Consider the following 25,889-nt stretch of genomic DNA (forward strand, 5'->3'; position numbering starts at 1 on the left):
AGCCTGTGGTTCAGGGGAGCTAGAAAGAACCATTGCCCTCGGCCCTTAATAGTGTCGTGAAGGGTCGCTTACAAATTGGAGGCCTGCAAGGGGGGTTGAGGGGCCCAGTGAGACACGGAAGATCCTGGGTCAGCAGGGAGGAGCTGTGCTGTTTTCTAAAACTCCTTTGAGTCTGAAGCATGGAGACAAAGGGGGGATTTCTGCATGAATCAGAAGAATCTGTTTCCACTCCTCATTACTCTGCTTAGGACAGACCTGTCCTCACAAACCCACCAGCTACTCTCACTTCTGGCCTTGGAGGAACCAGAAGTGCATCCTCTAAGCCTGCCTCAAAGCCTTTTTTAAATTTTTATATTCTTGGCAGTTCTCAGGGCTTGCTTCTGGCCTCTGTGGTCAGGGATCACACCTGGAAGGACTCAGGGGGACCATATGGGATGCTGGGGATTGAACCCAGTTTGGTCGCATGCAACCCTACTCACTGTTGCTATCGCTCCAGCCCCACCTCAAAATTTTCACTGAGAGAATTCAGGAGCTCTCAGAGGGGTGTGCTTCTTCCCCCTTCACTCTGGACCCTGCCTTAGGGACGCTCCTGACTGCCCACTCTCCACCCCCCACCCAGGCCTACAGGAATCCTGGGGATGCTTACCTGCTTGCCTCGTTTTCCTGGTCTTCCTGTGGGCCCCCGGTGTCCTGCTATCCCAGGCTCCCCCTTTGGGCCCATTTCCCCCTGGAAAGAAGTGAATTGAGAGGGGAATTAGGGCCTGCGAAGCAGAGGGAAGACCATCACTGGCCATGGGATAATGCACTTGGTCATTCAGAATCTCTCCCGAGCAGCTGCTCTAGGAGATGAAGGTTATGGGTCATGGGAAAGAAGTCAGATTTGTCAGAGGAGAGGAAGAAAGTGGAGGGCTACCTGGGGTGGGTATATATGGGGAGACATATTTTGGTGTCCCAAATTGCCCTGTAGAATGGTCAAAGTTGAGGAGTTTGCCTATTTCGGAGACTGTGTGCCTTGAATGACAAAACTATGGGGGGGAAGTGGGGAGAACACTTTCTCTTTCAGTTAAAATCTTATCATGTGCTTTGCTCTTTTTGTTTGTTTGTTTTGTTTCTTTTTGGAGGAGGAGAGCCTCCCAATCAGTCCTCCCAAGAAGGTCCAGGGGTCCCTCCAGTGATTCTTGGCTGCCTGGGTCCTGGTTTGGTGCAAGGGATGCAGTGATGCTCACCTGTTGCAATGCTGGTGGTGTTTGGGCCACCCTGGCAGTGCTGGAGACCTCCAGGACCATACCCAGTGATACTTAGAGACCTCTGGCATCTCTCCCCGTGGTGCTCAGGGGACCATATGATTCCAGGACTTGGACCCAGGGTAGGTGACTCCTAGGCCTGTGCTTTCACCACTGTGCTGTCCCCGCCCCCAGGCTCTGCTTTGCATCCAAATTCAAATCTATAGGTTTCTGAAGGACTGTCAACTTGATTTAGTCATCTGTCATTTTGATAACTGTCATCATTAGACCATTTCTGCTCATTTAATTCAGAACCCTAACTTGACGTGACTTATTCCTTCCCCCCTCTTCAGTAAAACCCAGTTTGAGCGCTCTCTATTTCACTCCAGTTCAGTGATATTAAGAACCCTCTGGGTAGAGAAGTTCCAGAGAGATGTTCAAACATTTCTCAATTTAATTATGGTAAGAGACCTGGAAGGCAAAGCAGTTCATTCCTGGCTGAGAAGCCCTACTTTGAACTGCTAGAACCAAATGCAGAATCCCGTGGCATAAGACCAACCTTCAGTTAAAACCCATTTCTTGGTTAGATTTGTCTCCTGTGGGTTCAGGATTCTGAACCACATGCTACTTCTTTTCTTTTTTGCTTTCTTTTCTTGGTTTGGGGGGCACATTCAGCCATGTTCTGGGGATACTCCTGGCTTGTTGCTCAATGACTGCTCCCTGCAGTGCTTGGGGCAGTCCCTTGAGCTCTCTTCAGCCCCTTGTGCTATTTCTTCGGATCACAAAACTGCAGGGCGTGGTTTGCACCATCAGTCCTCCTTATGGTGCTCAAAACACACCACCTAGACAAGCAAAAGCTTTGCTTATAGATTGCTACTAGATTAGCAAAAGCAACCAGGAGGGTTTCCATGGGTGGGTAGGGTCTGCCCACCAGATTGGAGAGAACAAGAAACACCCGGTGGGTTTTTCCACAGTCAGAGAAGGTATAATATCATGGAAAATTCCAATGAATGTTCAGGATCAAGCATCAGTCTCAGAAGTTATCTGCTAAGCCAATGGAAGGAATTTGTGCTTATCCAAGCCATCAACAATTTACCTCCCCACCAGTTGTCTTTAAACCTATGATTTTTCCCAACCGGCTGAGTCCTTCAACATTCTAAAGAAAAAGGAAAAAAAAATTCTAAAGAAAAAGAGAACAGATATGAGGAATTCTTCATGCCTGTGGAAATATTGGCACGATTTTTCTTGGCTCTTTGTGTGTGTGTGGGGGGGGGGGGGGGGTGAGAAGGAGTGTCCTGTTTGGCTGAGAACAGACAGCAACATAAACAACATTTTTTTAAGGTTGTCAGAAGGAAGTGTGGCCCTTCTCTTCATCAGCTGGAGGGAGCCAGTAATTTCTTGATCTAATTTCTCTCCTAAGACCTAATTATGGTTATCATATCAGGCCTGCCTTAAAACATCCTGCCATACAAGGGCAAGAGAATGCTCAGGGCAAAACCCAGTGAAGCAAAGAAGCTGCCACACTTAATTTCTCAGTAATTTATTATTCTTTGATCTTCCCTTGCACTGAATGAAAGCTAGCCTAAATATTTATAAGTAATATAAATTCTTCTCTTTCAGTGTTTCCTTTCATAATTTATATGATTAAGCTCTTTCCCTCTAACCTAATATTACATCTAAGTTGGCAGAAACAGAGGTTTTTGCAAGTGAAGGCAGTGGCCAGTTATAATAAATTAATGCCAGATGACTGAAGTTATTTAAATCACCTCCTTTCACTGACTGAAGAAACCCAGATAAAAATTGTTTTTCTGACGCTTTCAGGTGAAAGTGAGAGAGAACAATAAATCAGAATTCTAAGAAAGGGTTTGCCTGCTTGCAGACCATTGGACTCTGAACTCAGAGGGATCTGAGAGCACAGCAAGGAAGGCACTTGCCTAGCAGGTAGCTGACCCAAGTTTGATCCCTGGGACCTTATATGGCTCCCTGAATCCTGATAGGAGTGATCCCTGAATGAAGACCCAGGAAAAAGCCCTGAGCATTTTCCAGGTATGGTACAAAACAAATAGAGGGGAAAAATCCCACCAAAAAATCTGAAGCTAAGGAGAGAGTAACAATGGCTCATGTTAACATTATACCGGGGCTGGAACCAGCTTCACCCAGTTTGAAGAGGATTTGTTCGTCTCTATCCCACCCCTGACTCTTCCTCAACTCTTCCCCACGCCTTAACTCTGAAGAAGAGTTCCCCAAAATAAGTTGTCACACCAACAATTGTCTTATTTGCATGCCATACTACTATTGCTTACAAAGTACTTTTTCCTAACCTAACAGTTAGCTCCTTCCTTATGCAGCCTAAGCAAGATAAGCATAAAATTCTATCAAACCAAATTTAAAAAATCAAACTAGGCAAATGATAAATGGAGGGACAGAGAGCTAGAATAAACATCCAGGTGCTTCTCTAGCAGGTGGCTGCCGGACCCCTAGATCATATCCGGACACTGCATATGGTCCCCCAGGCATGGTCAGGAGTGGTCCCTGAACATAGAACCAGGTGTGGCCCCTGAGCACTGCTGGGTGTGGCCCCCAAACAAAAGTTAATTAACAGATGTGGTCCGGAGAGATAGTACAGGAGTTAAGGTGCTGGTCTTGCATGCAGCCAACCCTGGTTCAATCCCCAGCACCACATATGTTCCGCAGATCATGCCAGGAGTGATCCCCTGGTCCAGACCTGAGAATTAGACTCTAAATTAGACTACTGGGTGTGATCACACGCCCCCTACCCTCCAAAAAAAGCCCACAAAATAATTGAGTGTTTGCTGTCACCTAGCTAAATCAAGTTTTGTAGTCAGTAATGCATGAGCCCCTGGAGGAGAAGCTGAGTATGGGCATCAAGCCAAAGATGCATGTGAGTCCACCCCTGCCGGGGGCAGGGAGGGGATCTAGACCTGCAGAGCAGTGCTTAGGGGGATACTTATTCCCACGTATGTGCCTGGGCAGGGGGCTTGCCCAACACATCCATGTGATGCTGAACCCAACCCACGTGTCCTCTCTCTCTGCCACCCACTGCTGCGTATTACCATAAACAGACACATTGCGCTCAGCTGGATGGAGGCGACCTTCGTGCTACCTGCTCACCACGCAGAGGGCCACTCACTCCTCTTGTAGTGCAGAACCTTCCCTGGGAAGGCAGAGCTCTGTGCTCCAGGGGTCTTGCTCACTTGCTCTCAGTACTTACTTTCTGCCCCAGCATGCCGGGAGCTCCAGGGAAGCCCTGTGAAGAGACCCCCATGCCCAGTGAGCTGTGGGCCAGCCCCCAAAAGGCCGTAGTCACCCACATCCCCTACCTGCCCTGGCGGACAGTCAGCACTCGCCTCCCTCCCTCCACCCCCACCTCGGACACCCTCTTCCAGTGCGGTCTTGCCTTTCCACACTTTCAGGAAAGCAGCATTGTGGGTATTTTGTTGTTGTTTTGTTTCTTTGGTTTTTATTTATTTATTGCTTTTTGGGTCATACTGGTGATGCACAGGGACCACTCATGGCTCTGCACTCAGGAATTACTCCTGGCAGTGCTCGGGGGACCATATGGGATGCTGGGAATCGAACCCTGGTTGGCCACGTGCAAGCCAAACACCCTACCCACTGTGCTATCACTCCAGCCCTTGTTTTTTTTTTTAATTTTTAAAAAATTGCCTGTCACACTCCATAATATTTCCCCAGGCTCGTGTTTGCTTTGTAGGAGGGGGTCTCAGGGACTACTCCTGGCATTGTGCCCAGGAGTGACCCTTGGTGGTGCTAGGGAAATCATATGTGGTGTAGGGATTTGAACTCAGGTCAGCTGCACACAAGGCCCTTAATCCCTGTACTATCTTTCTGGCCCCATTCTTGGCCTTTCTTATTGCCAAAGATTTGGCCTCCTCTTCATATGTGAATATTTAGGAAAGTGCATCGACTACCCAATTGCTCTCCAGAAATGAAACACCTGGACACCGGGCCAGAGTTTCTTATTGGTCATGACCTGACATGTGGCCCATTACCTTTTCTCCTTTGGAACCTGGGTCTCCCCTTTCACCTCTGGATCCCTGGAAGGAAAACACAGGGAAGAGTCAGTGAGTGAAGGCCCAGGGAGAAATAGGGGTCTTTGAAACCGGAGCCTAACTCCTAAAGCAGCACCCTCACGGACAGGCAAAGAAACAGAGGATTTGGGGGTGCCCCTCTGTCTAGAGCCCAAAGACTTCTGGCATCGATTTTGGGCTACTCGCAGGGCATTCTGGGATGGATCCTCTCCCTGCCTCTAGGAACTGGATGCCCAGGTCTGGCTAGGGACCTCCTGTCTTGTCTTCTTCTGGGGGACCCAGAAGGCTATGTCACGTGGAACTGGGGGTAATGTCAGGAGAATTCCATGACTGCGGCACCCCCAGAGAGGTGGGGCTCTCCCTAACACTGGCTCAGCCACTGCACATGAGGATTGCCCTCCCTACCCACTGGCCCTGCCACTGGAGACACCTTGCCACTCTCTCTGACCACAGAAAGGCCAGGGCTAGCTCAGAATGGTCACCCCAATGCTGATAGCTGCCTCCCCGCATCAGAACCTGGCCAGCAGGAAGACAAGCACAAACCTTTTCCCCTCTGGATCCAGGGTAGCCCTGAAATAAAGCAGAAGGTGCATTTAGAGTGGGTGCCACCAGGCCTCTGGGCATGCTGCCTGCATGGAAGGATCCCCTAATGGGGGTCCAGATGGCATCACACACCTTAGTGAAGGTGTGGCTGTACATGTGAAGGCATCCCTGAGGGCTGGGTTTACATGGCGGGCCTGAAAGGAGCTTTGGTTTTTTTCTACCCACACACAGATGCCTAAGACCTACACACAGACACACACAGACACCTACAGATGTCCACAGAGACACACAAAGACAGAGACACGCAGAGACATGGAGACATACAGACACAGAGAGAGACACAGACACACAGACAACACACACACGCACACACATGCACTGTTTGAAGACAGGAGCAAGGATTTCCACATGCTTCGCTTATCCAGACTGCCCAGGAGAACAGCATCTGTGGTGTCCCAAGGCCCCCTCCCAGACTGCAGCACGCGCCCCCAGACCCGTTGTTCCAACGTCTGTGCCATCACCCAGCCCAGGACAGCAGCCCCTCTTGCCCCCCTTGTCCCTGCCCCTACTCCAGACCCTGAGCAGGAACTGGGCACTGACTGGCCCCAGCACTGACCTTGGAGCCCGCTGGTCCTCGGGAGCCTGGCAAGCCCATCCTGCCCGGGTCACCCTTTTCACCCTGGAGGGAATCCGAAGCACAGAGAGACCCATTGTGACATTTCCCGGAGAAACAAAGTCAGGGCAGGGCGCGCTGATGACTCCGGGGCCTCCAAACTCTCTTTGCTGATTCCCAGGCGACCAAGCACCACATCTACACTTAACCCCCGCGGTTGGGATTAAATATGAAATGAAATTGTTTGAGGCAAACAGGTCTTCAAATGAAACAAGGACTTGACACAGAGAAGGGACAGGTGCTTGTCTGTGTCCCAGAGAAGGCTATAAGACATGGAGGAGAGAACCGGGCACCCCAGAGAACTTCATCAGCCTTGCCTGGTGTGGGGGGGGGGGAGGGGGGGGACGGGCGCTTCAGACACCTCCAGACACTTCCTCCTGGGAAGCAGTTCTGCAGTCATGTGACTATCAGTTCCTGATGGGACCTCAGGGAGAGGTGAAGATGGGTGGGCAATGCCTCCCCTCGCAATGATTTGCTCTGGGAACTCCCAGCTTTCTGGGTACTTAAATAAAATTCAAGGGCCCAGAGAGATAGTAAAGTGGGTAGGGTCTTGCCTTGCATGAAGTCAACATGGATTTGATCCCTGGCACCCCATATGGTCCCCCTGGAGTCTCACCAGGAGTGACCCCTGAGCACAGAACCAGGAACAAACTGTGAGCACAGCTGTATGTGACTCAAAAGAACCAAAAGCAAACCAAAACTATGAAAGCCAGGCATGTGCTTAACTTTCCATTTCTTTAGCAGTCCCATTAAAAATAAAATGAAACAGGTGAATTTTATCTTCATGGCTCATTTTATCACATCTAATTAATGTCATCTAATATATGTTGACACACAACCAATATAAAATGATTAATACTATCTTTTGCACGATAAGTATCTGGAAATTGTGGCTTTTGCATTTAGATTTTGTCTGCATTCAAGTGTTAAGTGTTTATCCCAAATATTTGATCTATATTGAGATTTCATTAAAATGTATCTTTCTTGTTTGGGGCCACAGCTAGTGATGCACCATCTTCACCTAAGGCCCCATCAGGACTGAGAGTCACATGGCTGCAGAGCTGCTTCCCAGGCAAGAGGAACTCAGGGGTTACTCCTGGCTCTGCACTCAAGAATTACTCCTGGCATTGCTCAGGGGACCATACAGGATGCTGGGGATCGAACCCAGGTGGACCACGTGCAAGGCAAGTGCCCTATCCTCTATACTATCACTCCAGCCCATAAAATGTGTCACTTTAAAAATTAGATTCAGACAAAGTTGTTCAAACATGCATAGATATGTTCTGATAGCTCAATTAAAGTTTGCTTGTTCTTAATTCGAGCTTAGGAGTTAGTTAAAAGTGTAAATCCCGTTCCTCAGTGATCCCAGCTCCACTTCTGTGGCCTAACAGCCACATCTGGCAAGTGCGACTGTGGGCAGCTCAGCACCTGCCAGCAGCTTTCAAAAGGGAACGGCTGGGCACATGTTGGTGCATGCAACCAACCTGGTTCTTTATTTTATTTTATTTTATTTTGGCTTTTGGGGGCGGAGGTCACACCCAGCGATGCTCAGGGTTATTCCTGGCTCTGCACTCAGGAATCACTCCTGGCTGTGCTCAGGGGACCATAGGGACTGCCAGGAATCAAATTCAGATCGGCCCTGTGGAAGGAAAATGACCACCCTGTGCTGAACTATGGCTCCGGCCTCCAACCGCTGACCTTGTTCAATCCCCAGCACTGGGGCTGGAGTAATAGTACAGCAGGTAGGACGTTTGCCTTGGATGTGGCATGTGCTGGGTTTGATCCCCAGCATTCCATATGGTCCCCTGAGCACATCCAGGAGTAAATCCTGAGTGCAGAGCCAGGACTTAATCCCTGAGCATCACCAAGTGTGACCCAAAAGGCAAAAAAAAAAACCAAAAACAATCTCCAGTATTACATAACCACCTGGTGCAGCCCCGAAGACTCCTGAGCACCCAAATAAATAAATGAAATAATAACAACAATAATACTTTTTTAAATTCTCTCAGTAGGAGCTGGAGCAATAGCACAGCGGGTAGGGCGTTTGCCTTGCACGCGTCCGACCTGGGTTCGATTCCCAGAATCCCATATGGTCCCCTGAGCACCGCCAGGGGTAATTCCTGAGTGCAGAGCCAGGAGTAACCCCTGTGCATTGCCGGGTGTGACCCAAAAAGAAAAAAAAATTGTCTCAGTAACTTCACCTGCCTTGTCCTGCCGTCCATGTGTTCAGTTTCTAAGTCTAATTTCCCAGTCACGATCCCAGACATTGCTATGTCTGGCCAGCAAAGCTAGGGGTGAATGGGCTAGCTTCCCATCACCGGATTTAAAAAGGGGGTTCAGAGGTGAATCCTGGACACAGGATTTCAATCATTCCACCCTGCCCACACCCACCCCTCTTTCCTTCCCCCCTGCCTGATGCACTATAGGCCAACAGCTTCCACATTACAAGTCCCCTCAGTACCCTGATATAACATGGTCACTTGCAGAGCAAAGGAGGGGAGTAGCCCCCATTACTAAGGGGGAGGATTCTCTGGGGGCCCCTCTGGGCCATCTTGTACGTGTCTTCCTCCCTGACCTGAGGAAATACATTTCTCTAGGTTCCTCCTGCCCCAACATGAGCCACAAGCACAGGCCACACTTACCCTGGGTCCTTCAGGGCCAGGTCCTCCCACAGGCCCACGCGCACCAGGAACACCCGGGGGGCCAGGTCTCCCCTTCAAAAGGGAAGAATAGAAGTCAATACAACTGGTTGGTCCACTCCTTGAAGATATAAGACTTCTCTCTGGGGCCCAGAGAGATGCCAGGGATCTCTCTGGGAGCTCTCAGATCCGTATCCTTTTCCTTCCCCTGAACTAAGAAAGAACCTAGGAAGAAAGTTGGGCTGTGTGGGGTGAGGGGGCGGTAAGTGAACTCCTGGGGAGCCACTGTCTATTACTTAGGGGTGTCCACGTACACATGTTCATTAGCCAAGAGACTCTGATGTTGTGAGGAAGGGCTTGTCTGATTTGGATTTCGGTTATATCTTTATCACCCCCACCCACCCAAATGTCTCCTGTGTTCCAGTAGGTTCTTCCCAAGGGGGTGATGTGGAGTGGGATAGGAGGAGGTTTGGGGAGCAGGAGCAGATGGTGCACCCTCCAGATCTTTGTTCAGCATGTCCCCCTGCCCTGTGGGACCTTCCTGGGGTGGCACTCATTCCTGTCCCCTGTCCACAGGTCACGCACTCTGTGTGCCTCCCCTTCCCTTAGCCAACTGCCTGACTCCCTCATCCCCGGGACGGGTCCCATGATGCTCACAGCTCCCTGGGGCTTGAGGGAGAGGCTGGCTGGTCCCCTGGGCCCTATGACCACACTGGGCTTCTTCTCCAGACCCCACAGCATCCAAATACTACTCTGTTCATTCAATTTTTCTAGAGACTGTGCCCTTCATTCATTCACTTGTCTGTCTCTGCTTCCTGTCTAACCCCAGCCGGGAGCCCTGGAAAGGCAAATACTACAAGAGCAAGAGGAACTTAGCATCCAGCTTGACCTCCACAGGCACTGACCTGCTGGGCCAGCTGGAGATGGGGCAGGCGCCACCCAGCCCTAGACTGGTCTGTGCATCGGGTTGCCAGGCTCGGCACCCATATGCCAGGCAGACACCATGATCCACCCTGGCCCCAGTTAGCCCACAGCCCAGGAAACATCCTGGATTCCTTTCCAGGTGTCACCTGTCCCCAACGCTTTGGACATTCACTTCACCAGGGTTGGTTTGAGCCTCTGATTGAGAGCGACTGATGACAAAAACATTGAGTCAGGAAAAAAAAATGTCCATTTCTGTTGATTACCATAAACCTTTTTCTTGGCCAACGTTGGGCACTTCCTTCTCTCCCTGAGCGCTAGAAGTTCAGGGCTACTTCCCAGAAACCGCAGCAAGTGGCTCTCCCTGGCTTCTGGGGGAGCCTGGATTCCTGTCTTGGGGTCACTCTGGGTGCCTGTGACCTTATAGAAATGCCCCCTGACTTATGCAGGGCCTCAAAGCCAAAACGTTTTGGTTTTTGCCCGCTCGGGCCCTGCATGCTGTTTAATCCACACATTTGGGGCGGAGGAGAGTTTGGATCTCTGAGAGGTGTCAGGGAGGGAAGGTTTGAGGTTGGGGGTGTTTAAGTCAGCAGCAAGAGCGGCCCCCTGCTGGTCTCTGCAGATGGCAACTCCCCCGCCCTGCACCCTCATGTCCCCTTGCCCAGCCTGCCGTGTGTGTGTGTGTGTGTGTGTGTGTGTGTGTGTGTGTACCGGAGGCACGAGCACCCTACCTTCCTCCCAGGCCGGCCGAGCTCCCCCTGTGGGTGGAGAAGACAGGTCAGCGGAGGCTGCTCAGGAACAGACGTTCTGGAAGCAGAGGGCTGAGTGGGGGGCAGCGAGTGGGCAGCAGCCTGGGGCTGGCGAGGCCGGAGACTCCCCCACGCCTTCCAGACAGAGCTGCTGGACCTCCCAGCCCTGCAGCGGGAGCAGTGGGAAAACCCGGGTTCCCCCCATCCGGGGGCCAGGGAACTCCCCAGCACCCTGCCCAGGACATAGGCAGAAAGTCCCCCCCGAAGGAAGGCGCGATTGGAGAAAGTGGGGCCTCCTACCTTTTCTCCTTTGGGTCCTGTCTTGCCAGGTAGGCCCGGTGGACCCTGCAGAGTCACGATAAGAAGCAGAGAGCAGGCACAGTTAAAACCGAGACAGGGCTGCAGGGGGGCTGGGGGCTGTGTGCTGGGGGCCTCTTGCATCCCTGAGCTCTCTGGTCTTGCTGAGATTCAGGGCCTAGGGACACCGCCCGGGACTCTCGCCACCCGCCAGCCCCCAATTCCCCTCCATTCCCTTCTTTTCTGGCTCTCTCTGAGCATTCTGGAGGGAGGCTGTCCTGCTGGTACACGGGGACTCCCCGATACTCATCCCTCCCACACACGCATGTTCTGGGGGAGCAGTTGGTGGGTCTGGAGGTAAGGCCATTTGCCAGAAGGGAAGGGATGCGGTGGAAGCCCAGTGGGAGTTCCATGGTTCCATGGTGGGCCACAGAGATCCTCTTTTAAAAAATGCGAAGAGTGGCTGGAGCGATAGCACAGCGGGTAGGGCATTTGCCTTGCATGCGGCTGACCCCGATTCAATCCCCAGCATCCCATATGGTCCTCCAAGCACAGCCAAGAGTAATTCCTGAGTGCAGAGCCAGGAGTAATCCCCCAAACATCACAGGGTATGACCCAGAATGCAAAAAATAAAATTCTTACAAAGCCAAGACAAGAACTATTGAAGTTCCCCTATCACCAGCCCCAAAGCATGAAGGCTGGGTCCCTTTTTGGAGATGCTGGAATTGGGGTGTGATAAAACTGCAAATGACACCAGTGCTAGCCCAGAGGAGGAGAAACTTCAGCTGGAATAAAAGGCCCTCAAATGTTAAAGAAAACTCTCCCCCCAAAGTTCTGTCTCTCCCTTTGACAACAGCCTAACAACAGACTCTTACCACATAGAAAGTCCCTTTGGGACAGTTTGGGAGAAACTCCATAACGACTTGCAAAAGCAAGAAGAAGGGGATGTTTCCACTCTGGGGCCGTTGACATTTCAACTTGGGGTGTGAGATTTTGTTTTCCTTCTTGGGGCTCTCTCCCCTCTGAAGAAGTCTGTGTTCTCTCTCTCTCTCTCTCTCTCCTCTCTCTCTCTCTCTCTCTCTCTCTGTGTGTGTGTGTGTGTGTGTGTCTATCTGTCTGTCTGTCTCTGTCTCTCTCTCCCTTCTTATTTTCTCAATCAAGCTATGTTATTCACTTTCATCTCCTTCTGAAATTCCTCTCTCAAGGGTAGAGCCTGGAGCATCCAGGTGGAGGTCAGGAGTGATTTTTAAAATCACTGCCAAGAGGGATCCCTCACTCCTGCCTGGGGTCTCAGCTCCCCAAGAACTCAGGAGGCGGGAACCAATTTCCAGGTTGTGGGAATCTAGTGGGTCTCGGTTGCAGTAACAGCTGCCTGGTGGGGCTGGGGGAACCCTGGTGTCCACACCCATGCTCATGCTCATGCTGGACATTGCCTGTCCTCTGTCTCCAGGAACTTCCCTGGGGAGGAGAGCCAGGCCAAGTAGGAGGTGGTTAGTGCATTCTGTGTGGAGGCTACTGTCCCCCTGGGTCCCCATGTCTCCCACCAACTTCATCTGGAACCAAGTGCTGCAAAGTCCCGCCAGGTGCCCCGCTCAGTTCTCAGAGCACTGGGGGTCTCAACAGATACCTCTGAACCCCATGAATGAGCCTACCCCCCTCCATCAGGCTGTGACTCTGTCCTGAGCTGCCTACCCTGGGCTCAGGTTCAAGCCCTCACCTTTCACCAGCCCCTGCTTCTGCACAGTAAAACACGGAGAACAAGCTCTGGCCTCCTGCAAATCCCTATTTCTTCATTGCCAAAGAAACCCTGGGGTCTGTCAGAGATGGGCCCACAGTTGGCCAAGCCCTATCCCGAAGCATGAAGGCAGGGGGGAGGAAAAGAGAGAGCAGCAGGGCTGGAGCACAGCAGGTAGGGTGTTTGCCTTGCCACGGCCGACCCGGGTTTGATTCCCAGAATTCTATTTGGTCCCCCGAGCACCGCCAGGAGTAAATTCCTAAGTGCATGAGCCAGGAGTAACCCCTGTGCATCTCTGGGTGTGACCCAAAAAGAAAAAAAAAAAGAACAACAAAAAAAAACAACAGAGAAAGCAGCAACAGCACTGATGAGGCAACATGAGCAGAAGGGGAAATCCCTCAGAGGACTGAAGTGGCCACTGGGGCGATGACATGGTGAGGTGAGGAAGGCTTTGCTAAGGGGGCAGCAGATGACATTCTGAGGGACAGAGAGGGGCCTTGGGGAGAGCCGGAGAGCAGGACCTCTGGTGGAGGAGTTCTGGGAGGGGGGAGTTGGGGCTGGAAGAAGCTGAGGGCACCAATATCGGGGCTGAGGAGAGTGGGCCAGCTGGGTGAGCCAGCTAAGATACTGTTAAGCATAAGATGGGGTGCCTTTGTCTTTCAATTTGCCCATGATTGGCAGCTACCACAGGTGACCAGGAGGGGACACACCACTCCTATAGCATTAGGGGAAACTTCTGGGCTTCGAGGTGTCCTTTCCTCCCCATGGCAGGTCCAGAAGACCAGACCCATGGAGTTCTCCCCGAAGGGAGCGGTGGATCTGGGGGACTCGGGATGGTGTAGAAAATCCTTTCTCAGGCCTAAGACTTGAGCTTTGGCAGGCCAGGGGGACCACATGGTAGCTGGGCCCTGAGTCTACATGAGCTCAACAAGCTCTGCTCTGCATCTACTTTCCTACCCGAAATACAAGCTCCCCTGGGTGAGGTCAGAGGTCACCTAAGGGGCAACTGGCCGTCACCAAGTCCGTTACTCCTGGCGGTGCTCGGGGGACCATATGGAATTCTGGGAATTGAACCCGGGTCGATTATTATATCTGATAGTTATAATAACCGCTACAGCACCTCATGCCAGTCACCCCCTCCCCTCAGATCAGACCAAAAGGGTCGTGATTAGCCCCGACAAATCCCCCCCCCCACACACACACACTAGGAGGAAGTGAAGGCAGGAGCGTGAGAAGAGGAGGGGAGTTCGCCAGGGAGGAAATCTCTGATCCTGCAGAAAAGGGCTTCCCTGCCCACCAGAGGAGGCAGTGGAGGGGGCTTGGTGCAGAGCACCCACCTGGGGGCCCGGGGGCCCGGGCGAGCTCAGCGATCCACGTGCGCATGGGGTCTGCGTGGACTCAAGCTCCAGGATGAGATTCTTCAGGTCTGAGGAGAGAAGCTCCAAAGCGAATTGAAGCAAGTCACAGGTCAGACTTGGGGGACAGAGGAGGGTTAGACGCCCCCCTGGCTCCGGACCAATCTACTCTGTGACAGGAGGGCCCCCAACACTCCGCGGGCACCCCACAAAGGCCGCCAGTTTCTGACCTCACCTCTGCTCTGGGGCTGCACCTGACTTGAGCACATGACAGATGTCATGACCGCTTGGGGGTCCTGGGCCTGACGTCCCGAGCAGGACTGTCCCTCAGAGACCAGACAAAGGCCGGTCGCCCACACAGGCCACGCTGCCACAATGCAGAGGCCGCCTCAAACTGGATCATGTCGACAGGCACCAGGGATATAAATGCCTGAGACAGTCTTTCTCCCTAAGACTTTCCTACGTCAGCAGAGTAGAATGTGCGTTATTTACGTGCGTCTTCACTTCTGCCTGCAGCCCCAGGGGTCAAACCCAGGGCCTCACGAGTTGCACCCTCCCTCTGAGCCACCAACCATGCTCAGACCATGGAAGGAAGGAAGCCGCAAAATGTCCATAGTCCAGCCTCCAGCCTGTGGCCTGAGAGTCAATGGCAGATTCCCTCCGAGAAGATTCTGGCAGAGAAAACCTTGGCAGGACAGGGGAGCTGGGGTGGGACCCTGGGGTGGGCCCCGAGGAGTCCTATGTCCATCCTCTCATGACCCCCTCCAACTCACCAGATTGCGGCCCCCTCTGAAGAACGGCGGCGGTGGGAACAAGGGGGGCGGCGGGGGCGTCAGCCGGCAGCAGATTCTGTGGCTGCTTCTCTTCTTCTGCTCCAGGCCGGGAAGCGCTGCTCAGAGAGAGCCTCGTCAGCGTGGAGGAGGCCTCTGGGACAGTACTGCAGCCCCCAGCTCACCTCCCATCAGATGCCTCGGCCTGGGACCCCCCAGCCGAATGAGAGGGTTCAAGAACACAAGCAGAAGGACCCCACTAGAAGGCTTGTGTCTCCTTCCTCAGACCCTGAAGTGTCACTTTGCATCGTTGACATGATATGTGTCATGCCCTGCTCCAAGGGTCAGAGGCAGCCACCAGGTCGTGTCTGTTCCCAGGGTGTGCAGGAGAAATTGCTCGTTGAGGGACCCAGAACCTTCCTTCAAACCCACGTTTGGACATTTGCGGGGGTTCTCCGCACTCGGTGTCGAAGCCTTCCTTGCCTACCAGCACATTGCCCAGAAGATTTGGCCCAGAAATGTCTACAGAGTGAACACAGCCCAGCATCTGTCCCAACAAAGATGCCCCCTCCACCACACACACACACACACACACACACACACACACACACTGAGGTGCTTCCACTCCTGGCCATCCACCTGACTGCTAACCCCCGGGCACTGGCTGGGCCCGTTTCCGAATCTTACAGGACCCCCTCAGCCTGAGCTTCTGCTCCCGCCTGGCTCCCTTTGCTGGACATGGTGTCCAGGAAGGTGGAGAGGGGCCTCGCAGGTGGTCCTGGGTGGTCATTGCTAGACAACAGCCGAGTAACCAGCTTCACCTCTCCATCCTGCTATACTCCGGAGTTTAGGCTCACACCACTCACACCCACCAGAGGAGACAGAACGGAAGAAGAACAAGTGGCAAGTGTAGGCGAACCACCAGGATGAACCAGGACTCTCATACCTCACGGTGGGAGGGCCAGCTAGCCCTTTGGAAAGCTGGTGGACACTGGTCACCTGAGCTAAATGCGGGAAGGACCTGGACCCCATCAACCCTGCTGTCAGTGTCTACAGGCAGAAAAGTCAGTGTTCAGTCCCCCGGGACACAGGTGCCTGCAGAGTTAGGGCAGTGGCAGTCCGGAGTGCCCACCACTGGCCCCGGGAGGAGACATTCGCCCCTCCCCCAGCGTCTGAACTCAGGACATTCCAGGGGCCAGTGCTGTCCATGCTGTCTGCCCAGTGCTTGAGGCTCTGCCTCCACTCAGAAGGAAACTGGGGGTCTCCCCCAAAGTCTCCATGCTGAGCATGGCACTTGGGTCAGCTCCAGCACCCCAGGTTTCCTCATGCACTTATAGTCTCCACCAGCCTGTGTCAGTGGTCCTCACATTTCAGACCCAGCATACCCCTGGGTAAGAAACATCTCAAAGGCATCTTTCCTGTGCTGGAATGAAATGCAGAGATGGGCTGGCGTGATAGCACAGCGGCAGGACATTTGCCTTGCACGCAGCCGCCAGCCGGCCAAGCCGGGTTCGATTCCTCTGCCCATCTCGGAGAGCCTGGCAAGCTACCGAGAGTATTCAATATGCCAAACACAGTAACAAGAAGTCTCACAATGGAATGAAATGCACAAGTGATGCCTTGGACACCCCCCACCCCGCCCACTGAAGCTCTGATGCTCTGAACACAAAAGAGAGATGGGAGTAAGGTGATTTTCCTTTTGGCTCTGAAGAGGTTATGACACAACTTTGTCAGGAGCCAGATGCTTGGTCCCAGATGTGACCCCACAATGAAGCAAGAGCCACGAATCCCACTAACAGTGTCCATGAGTCTCAAGCACCACTACAGGTGACCTCTGAGCGCAGAGCCAGGAGTGAACACTGAGCACTGCTAAGTTTAGCCCTAGCCTCCTCCCTAAAAAGGAAGGAAGGAAGGAAGGAAGGAAGGAAGGAAGGAAGGAAGGAAGGCCCAGAGGGGAGTGGATGAGGGCCGTCCCCGCCCCAAGGGACCCAGCACTGACAGTCAAAAACCTCCACAATCCAGCCGCCGCCACACTCAATGTCGCTCCCCACACGCTCGGACCAAGCCTCACGCACAAGTGGACATATTCCTGGGCCACATGGTGGCATTTGTGGCTGCGCAACACATCATAAGACACTCCCTATCCATTCTCCTAAAGTACCACACCATATTTGATGGTGTTCAAATAGTAGGCAACCAATCATAAGGGAAATATATATATGCATATATTCAGGTCTCCCAAAGAAGAATAGAAAGAGCTATGCTTGGAATATCACGTTTCACTCAAATGAGAGAAAAAATCCGGAGTTCTGACATCCGTCGACGATCAAGAATCAGGGATGCTGTCTCATTTGCCAAGGTGTCGAAAATCAGATGGGCTGGTCACGTAATGAGATTTAAAGACGACCACTGGACTAGAGCTGTTACTGACTGGATTCCACGGGATGTCAAAAGACCGTGTGGCCGCCCACCTACCAGATGGTCAGACTTCTTCGTCAAGATCATGAACGATCGGTTTGAGGCCCTTCATGTTCCTGGAGCGAACAGATGCCATTGGGCTACACTAGCACGCGACGGGGACAAATGGAGACGTTACTGGCGCCCGCTCGAGCAAATCAATGACTAACGGGAAGTTAAGTGATTAAGTGATATATGCATATATACATATTTTCAGATGTATATATGAAATTTCATATCACTTAACCTTTAACAACATGTTACTGATATCCTAAAGAAGATATTAATGGCCCCTGCCAAAATAGAACAGATTTCACATTGTTTCCTCAACGGGTACTTTTTGGTTAGCATTTTCAGCAGTTTTTCATAACAAATGACACAAAATATATCATTTCAGTTGTGCTTTGGGACAGGGCTTGGGGCTTGGCATGGAAACATCTCAAATATGGTGGTGAGAAGGTGTAATGGTGGTGGGAATAGTGTTGGAATATTAAATATAATCAAATATTGTGAAGTACCTTATAAAATTAAAAATTGGGGACCTGGAGCAATAGCACAGCGGGTAGGGCATTAGCCTTGCACGCAGCCAACCTGGGTTCGATACCTAGCATTCCATATGGTCCTCAGAGCACTGCCAGGAGTAATTTCTGAGTGCAGAGCCAGGAATAACCCCTGAGCATCGCCGGATGTGTCCCAAAAACCAAAAATAAATAAATTAATTAATAAAATAAAAAATTTGGGGCTGGAGTGATAGCACAGTGGGTAGGGCCTTTGCCTTGCAAGCGGCCAACCCTGGTTCGATTCCCAGCATCCCATATAGACCCCCAGAATTACTCAGGAGTAATTCCTGAGTGTATGAGCCAGGAGTAACCCCTGTGCATTGCCGGGTGTGTCCCAAAAAAAAAAAACAAACAAACAAAATTTAAAAAAAAAAAAGAAGGCAGGAAGACAGGGAGGGAAGGAGGGAGGGAGGAGGGAGAGGAAAAGAGGAAAGAAGGAAGGGAAGGAGAGAGGGAGGAAGGGAGGGAAGGAGTGAGGAAGGGAGTAGAGAAGGAAAGGAAGGAGGGAGAGAGAGGGAGGGAGGGAGGGAGGGAGGGAGGGAGGGAGGGAGGGAGAGAGGGAGGGAGGGAAGGAGGGAGGGAGGGAGAGGATGAGAGGGAGGAGGGAAGGAGGGAGGGAGACAGAGGAAAAGAGGGAGGATGAGAGGGAGGAGGGAAGGAGGGAGGGAGGAAGGAGGGAAGGAGGGAGGGAGGGAAGAGCAGCCTGAGAACCAGGTTGCTGGGACAATGCCAGGGGCAGGAGCAAAGGGGCCAGGGTCTGAGATGGAGAAGGCGAACACGGCTTCAGGGGAAATGACCCAGAAGGTATTAGACATGAGTCCATTCAGTTGCTTTGCCAGGCCTTGGTGGGGGTAAAGGGGTCAGGCTAAAAGACCCTTCCATGGTGCCCTAAGCTAGTGCTTTCAAGGCCCACCCACTTAGATCCCATCCCTGTGCCTCCATGTCCTGCCCAGTGCCCAAAGACTCATAATTTCTCAAGAATTGCAACAGCTGCCTGCACCAGGAAGCTCTCCTGGACTTCCCAGGCTAAGACCGAGTCTTGCTCACTTAGCTTCTATTGGTGGGATGACACAGTTTCTTTGTCTCCTCCTGACCATGCTAGGAAACAGGAGCCAGTTTTTGTCCCTTGGGTCTGACACAGAGCCTCACATCCACGAGTCAGTTCAGGCTGCTAGGCTAATTGATAATCAGTCGATCTCACTCTCTACCCGGTACCATGTAAATGCTCCCCACATATAAACTCATCCCCTCAGCCCCCGGAGAGCTCAGTGGGCGAAGTGCAGGTTTTGCAAGCAGGAGGCTTGTGGTGTGGGGGGGGAGGGGGTTCTTTTGTTGTTGTTTGTTTGAGGGTCACATCCAACAGTGCTCAGGGCTTACTCCTGACTCTGCACTCAGGGATCAGTCCTGGCAGTGATCGGGGAACCCTAGGGGGTGCCGGGGTCACCCACATGCAAGACAAGAGCCGTTAAGTACTTGCCGTAATATGTTTCTGGCCCCAAGAAGGCCAGATTCGGTCTTGGACACCACAGGTTCCCCGAGCACCACCAGAAGTGACCAGGAGTGACCCAAGCACAGAGTCAGGAAGAACCCCCAAGCAGTACTGAGTGAATGTGACCCCAAACCAGTAAATAAATGAAAAGAAATGCATCCTTCCCAGCTACCCTCACCACCTCTCTGCGAGCCTCTGTCGGGATGGTCATCACGGGCTCCTTTGTACAGATGAGGTCCCTGAGGCCCAGAGAAGCATCAGCTGGCTCCAGGCACACATGAGTTTGTACCGAGCCAGGCCTGGCCCTGTGCACTGGCCCCAGCTGCCTCCGGCACCGTGGCTGCCTGTGGAGGGACTGTAGCGTGCGGGCCTTCGACCAAAGCCCACCGGGTAACTAACACAGAGCACCGGGGAGGAAGCAAGCCAGGAGAGAGCCTGGGAAACATCAGGTAGGAGGAGCTACCCTCTCACAGGGTGCAGGAACTGCCCAGAAGCCAGGATTATTCCAGGCCCCCCCGAGTGTTTCCTGGCAGAGGAGACCAGAGGGAGACAAACACTGTGGACTCGTATGCTGGCCCTGCAGGCACGAGGCCTCTACTCAGAATCCCTGCACCGTCCATGTGCTGAGCACCATTCTTGAGGCCAGTCCAGAGTGTGCACCATCCCTCAGGCCCCTCTGCCGGGAGTGTGAGTGCCCCAGCTAAAGAGCAGGTGGGCATCGCAGCCAAGGGCTCACGACCCCTGCTCATGGTGATGGATGCCAAGGGAAAGGGGAAAGAAAAGAAATTGTGTGTTCTGGAAACAACCTGAGTGCCTGAGACTGGTTAAAGGAACTATGGTACATCTACACAATGGAATACTATGCAGCTGATAGGAAGAATGAAATCATGAAATTTGCTTATAAGTGGATGGACATGGAACGTATCATGCTAAGTGAAATGAGTCAGAAAGAGAGGAACAGACACAGAATGATTGCTCTCATTTGTGGAATATAAAATAACATAGTTTGAGACTAACACCCAAGGACAATAGACACAAGGGCCAGGACGATCGCTCCAAGGTTGGAAGCCTGACTCATGAGCTGGGGGAGAAGGCAGCTGGGATAGAGAAGGGATCACTAAGTCAATGATGGTTGGAGGAATCACTTGGGATGGAAGATGTGTGCTGAAAGTATATAAAGGACCAAACGTGATAGCTTCTCAGTATCATATTGCAAACCATAATGCCCCAAAGTAGAGAGAGAGTAAGAAGGAAAATGCCTGCCATAGAGACAGGGGGAGGGGTGGGGTGAAGATGGTGGGAGGGATACTGGGGACATTGGTGGTGGAAAACATACACTGATGGAGGGATGGCTGTTGGAACATTGCATAACAGAAACTCAAATATAAAAGCTTTGTAACTGTAGCTCACAGTAATTCAATTAAACATAAATAAATACGGGGGTATAGTGCAGCCAGCAGGTCAATCTGTACCTCTGAGGAGAGTACATCAGCAGTCTGATGGCGCCTTCAGACTTTCAGATATCACAAAATTGCTGCTGTGCCTTTGACCAGACCCCAACAACTTGGGGCAAAGTTTACCAAGAAAGTAAACAGCCAAAAGTTTGTGGGAGACAGCTATATAATTGGAGGCAAGGCCGCTCTGGTTCCTGATCAAACTGCTTAACAACCATGATCCCAGAGACTCAGAAACAAATCTCGGAACCCAGCGGCTTTTGGCAGAGATGTGTCCGGTCCCCGCAATGGGTTACTGGTATCAGACCACCCCAGGGGGGAACGAGTGCTGTCCCTCCACCTGCTCCCCCTAGGTGTCTCAGTGTCCACCATCCTCCAGAGGCCATTGGACAGTCAGGTTTGGGCCGGCAGCGACGAGACATGTGGGGCCTCAAGGGATGGAGGTGGAGCCAGCCCTTTCCTTCCTGCCCCAATGATACCCCAAGTCGCCACCCACGAACGGCCTCTCTGGCTCCTGATCAAGCTGCTTAATGGCCATGATCCCAGAGACTCAGAAACAAATCTTGGAACCCAGTGGCTTTTGGCAGAAATGTGTCCGGTCCCTGCAGTGCCAGGCCACCCCAGGTGGGAATAGGTTTCATGCCTTGGCCTGTTCCCCTTGGCAGCTCGATCGCCACCATCCTCCAGAGGCCATTGGACAGTCAGGTTTGGGCCGGCAGTGATGAGACATGCGGGACCTCAAGAGATGGGGGGTGGAGCCGACCCTGTCCCAACGAGACCCTGAGTCACCGCCCATGAATGTCCTCTCTGGCTCCTGATCAAACTGCTTACCGGCCATGATCCAAGAGACTCAGGAACAAATCTCGTAACCCAGCAGGTTTTGGCAGAAATCCCTCCAGATTTAATTGTTAAAATTTTGGAATTCCAAAATCACGTGGGCACTACTGCAGCCGTGAGACATCATATGTTATTCATAACCAGCAATAGAAAACAAATTGTCTAATGTTGCCTTTTCGGCAGATCTGAGTGTTGGGGTAAAATCTCAAATAATAATGGTGGGTCTGATATCAAAATATTGAATGTAATCAAAGTAGAGAGTAATGTGAAAATCATCTGCCCCACAGGTAGGGGGAGGGTGTGGGATGGGGGTATACTGGGGTTTTTGGTGATGGAAAATGGGCACTGGTGAAGGGACAGGTGTTTCATTGTATGACCAAGACTTAAATCCAAAAGCTTTGTAACTGTTCTCACGGTGATTCAATAAATAATATTATAAAAAAAAGGGAAAAAAAAGTAAGGTAGAGTCAATTCAATCAGCCTAATCAATGGCTGAATAAATAGCAATACTCCTATGCTTTTTTTTTAAAAGCATAAATAAATAAAATGAAAGGAAATTGTGTGTTTTTCAGAAATCATGTTCACTTGAGCCACAGCCATTGCTCAGACCCCTGGGGATGGGACAGGGGTGGGGGGTTACTTGGCCGCTTTCATGGCAGCAGGACAGTCTCAATCCACCCAAGCCTGGTCTGATGTTGGGGACCCTGGGTCCATGCTCTTTTATGAAACTCTGTGTCTGACAGGAGACATCCCCTCCTACACACACACACACACACACACACACACACACACACATACAATGTGTGTATGTGGCAGGCACTCTGCAGTGCTCCAGGCGGCTTTTTGCTTGCTCTGTGGCAAACTGCTTATATACTGCTCTTATACACAGTTGGACGGGGAAGCCCCGTGGGAGGCCTCCTCCAGGGTCTCCAAGTTTCTCTCCCAAAGTCAGAGGGAGGCGGCAGCAGGCGAGCTTCGGAGGCTCCCTCGAGCCTGGGGCACGTGCCGAGGGCTGTCAGCCCCCCTCAGCAGGGGCCGGGGCTGGGAACAGCTCTCCTGGCCCCTGCAGACAGCTGAGGGCCAGGCTGCCTCTGTTCCACTTGCTTCCTGCCGTGAACACTTGCGCTCATGAGCTGGGAGGTCCCCCTACCCAACCCCCTCCTCGCTGCCTCTTTTCTTTCACCCTAAGTGGACTCTGATGCTGTATGTTTCCCCCATGCTGGTGGGGTGTGTGGGGGCGGGGGGGGGCACCACTGCATAAAGACCCTGCATCGCTGGAAAGCAGTCATGTCCCTAATTTCCTCTTGGCAACAGCAGGGAACAGAGCTCACTTGTTGCTTCACCCTCTGGAGGCCTTTGCCTGGTGTCCCCGCTCCCCGCTCCGCCTCACCCCATCTCCCTTGACCTACTTCATCTTCAGCAGGTGAAGCCCGTGTGTTTCCACCCGCCCCTCCCCGGAGATGCTTGTTTTTAGCATCGTCTAGTTTATTTGCGGCTCATTCCAGCTCAGAATATTTCCATCAGGTGGATGTGTTTGGGGACAGCCCTCCCCTCCCCCTCACCCCTCCCTTCCAGACAACTAAGCCAGGACTTCACATTTCTATTTTGGTGCCGTCCGAGAGCGGCCTGCGGGTCTCTCGGGGCTCGGCTGCCCTGGGTGCCTCATGCCTGAGGCCCGGGTTGGAAAGTCCCTGCTGGCTCAGCCGTAATGGAAACAGTCACGGAGTTTGTGCGCATGTATGCAACGTGTACACGTGTGCGTGCCTGGGTGAGTGGGCGTGCACGTGTCTGTGTGTGCAAGTATGTCTGTGTGTGCATGTGTGAGCTTATAGCCTGCAGAAACCCACGTGCAGCATGTGATTCAGTCCCACTAAAAATTCCCTGAAAAACTGACCTTCAAGGCCCCAACTTTAGGTCGCAAAAGTTTTGTTTTTTTTTTTTGCTTTTGTTTTGTTTTTGGGTCACACCTAGCAATGCTCAGGACTTATTCTTGGCTCTGCACTTAGGACTCACTCCTGGAGGGGCTCAGGGCACCATATATGGTGCCAGGGATTCATCCTGGTTCAGCCTCATGCAAGGCAAGCGCCTTACCCACTATAAGGTACCTCCACCCCCCTTGAAAGTCATTTTGTGGCAGTTGGTGCCGTGGCGGTTGGTGCCACAGTGGCTCTGCAGCAGAAGCGTGAGGGTCTAATTCAGGCTTTGGGTGAATGTTTGGGCATTTTGCTCTTGTCACTGCTTTGACTTTGGGTCCCCACACCTGCTAGTGGGTTCTTGGAAAGTGATTCGTTCTCGCTGCCTCTTGAAACTCTGGGGGCTGGGCCCTAAGTGGGAGTCTGCATGCACGTGGCCACTCACCAATGCTTCCATCTGAGACTCAGTTTCCTCAACTAAACTGCAAGTCGTGTGCCCCCTGGGAGAGAAGGGAGCACAGGGTCCACATGCATTGCCTCTCGCACCCACAACAGAGTTTCTCCCCATTGTTCCCCAGTCCCCTTGAGCAAACATGTCATTGGAAACCGCCAAGATGTGGAAAAGATGTGACAAAATCCCCAGCCTCTCCCAACTGGGGAAGGTCCCCACGCAGCCCGGACTGACCATCTACAATTGCTCCTGCAGGAGGTGGGTTCTGTGGCTTCCTCCCTCCCTCCCTCCTCTTCCTCCTCCTCCTCCTCCTTCTCCTCCTCCTCTTCTTCATCCTCCTCCCCTGCTCCAGCCTTACCTGTTCATTGGCCCCGGGGCTTGCACTGGGTTGAGCAGGAGGAGAGGAGGGGATTGGGCCCATGTTCCCTGTGTCAACACGTGCCCCAATAGGACCTCAGTGGTTCCATACTGGTGATGTTCCCATTGGTCCCGAGACTTCCCTATCCCCCGGATTCTGCCAGTGTTCCTCAGACCCCTGCATGCAGACCCCCTCACAGCCCTCGAGGAGAGGCTGCACCCTCCATGTTGAACTTGACTGACAGAGCCTGGCTGAAACTGCTCCTCTTACAAACTGGCCCTGAAGGGTGCAGGTCAGGGGTGGGTGGCAGGCAAGGGCAACACCACCTGCCAAAAAAAAAACTTTTTTTTTTGCAGGTGAGGTTGGAAGCTGGCAGCTCCTGCCCCTCAGGTGGACCCAAGCCCACCAGTCTGGAGAGGGATAGAGAGCTCTCAGTGCCCAGACCTCAGAACATGAGGTCACTGCAAAGCCTCAGAGACAGCAGCCCCCAGCCTGCCACCGCCAAATCAAGGGCACAGAGAGGCACCTGCAAATGCTCACATGTACGCAAGCGCATGCGGATGCACACACACACACACACACACACACACACACACACACACACACGGATGCCACGTGTCCATCGACTCCACCGTCAGACCTCAGGGCCCTTCAATTCTCACACTACCCGAGAAGTTTGAGAGAGAAACGCTGCTAAAGGCTATAGGAACAAATCTGCTTTTTCACCCCACTCCAAATGTGCACACACGTCTGGATATGTGTGCAGGCTTGCAGGAACACATACACACACACACACACACACACACACACACACACACACACACACACACACACATGAACTCACCCAGGCAGCAAGCTGAGTAATACAGGAGCCCGGAAACCATGAGCAGATGAGGGAGGCTGAGTGATGGGCTGGTCATCGTGGGCCAGGCCTCGGGCGGACTGGCTGAGAGCACTCGCCGGAGACAGGCTGCGATTCGTCACGCCCCCGGGGCTGCCGGCCACTCGGGGTGGGAGTTGGCCAATCCCGGCTTTGGTGTGGCTTCGGCCCCAGATGCCAGGGGTCCAGTCCGTGGCCAGTCCCGAGCTCCAGGAGCTGAGCTGCAGCTCTGCTCTGGTCTCCGAAGAAACTGCGCTCGGGAGGGTGCAGATCTCAGACCCGGAGAGGGGAAGAGGTGAGACCTGGAGCTGCAGCCCCTGGGGTTCCGATCGACCCTGCAAACTGTGAGGAAGTGGAGTGTAATCCACCCAACAGGCTGCTTTGCATTCGCCTCCCAAAGTGCCGTGTCAATATGTTCTGGCAAGCCTCAAAGTCAACCCCCCCGCCGCTTCCTCTGGAGTCTGCCCTCCTCTGCTACAGGGAAGATCTTTGTTGCCAGGGGTCTCGGCTGGCCC

General features: G+C 52.6%; 1 protein-coding gene across 2 annotated transcripts in view; it reads right to left on the minus strand.

Annotated features, from left to right (window-relative positions):
* Positions 1-25,889, minus strand: part of COLQ (collagen like tail subunit of asymmetric acetylcholinesterase) — a 59,675-nt gene that overhangs the window by 14,518 nt on the left and 19,268 nt on the right. Inside the window, exons 2-11 of one of the 2 annotated variants that reach the window (XM_056129853.1) lie at positions 14,979-15,094; positions 14,188-14,289; positions 11,119-11,163; positions 10,801-10,827; positions 9,152-9,223; positions 6,453-6,515; positions 5,837-5,863; positions 5,255-5,299; positions 4,456-4,491; positions 647-727 (exon numbers count right to left, since the gene is read on the minus strand). In XM_056129853.1, coding sequence (XP_055985828.1) covers positions 647-727; positions 4,456-4,491; positions 5,255-5,299; positions 5,837-5,863; positions 6,453-6,515; positions 9,152-9,223; positions 10,801-10,827; positions 11,119-11,163; positions 14,188-14,289; positions 14,979-15,094 — 614 coding nt within the window. The remainder of the gene's footprint in view (positions 1-646; positions 728-4,455; positions 4,492-5,254; positions 5,300-5,836; positions 5,864-6,452; positions 6,516-9,151; positions 9,224-10,800; positions 10,828-11,118; positions 11,164-14,187; positions 14,290-14,978; positions 15,095-25,889) is intronic. The other variant, XM_056129855.1, reaches the window with a different exon arrangement.

This window comes from Sorex fumeus, unplaced genomic scaffold, assembly GCF_029834395.1.
Source record: "Sorex fumeus unplaced genomic scaffold, SorFum_2.1 ptg000072l, whole genome shotgun sequence".
Lineage (NCBI taxonomy): Eukaryota > Metazoa > Chordata > Mammalia > Eulipotyphla > Soricidae > Sorex > Sorex fumeus.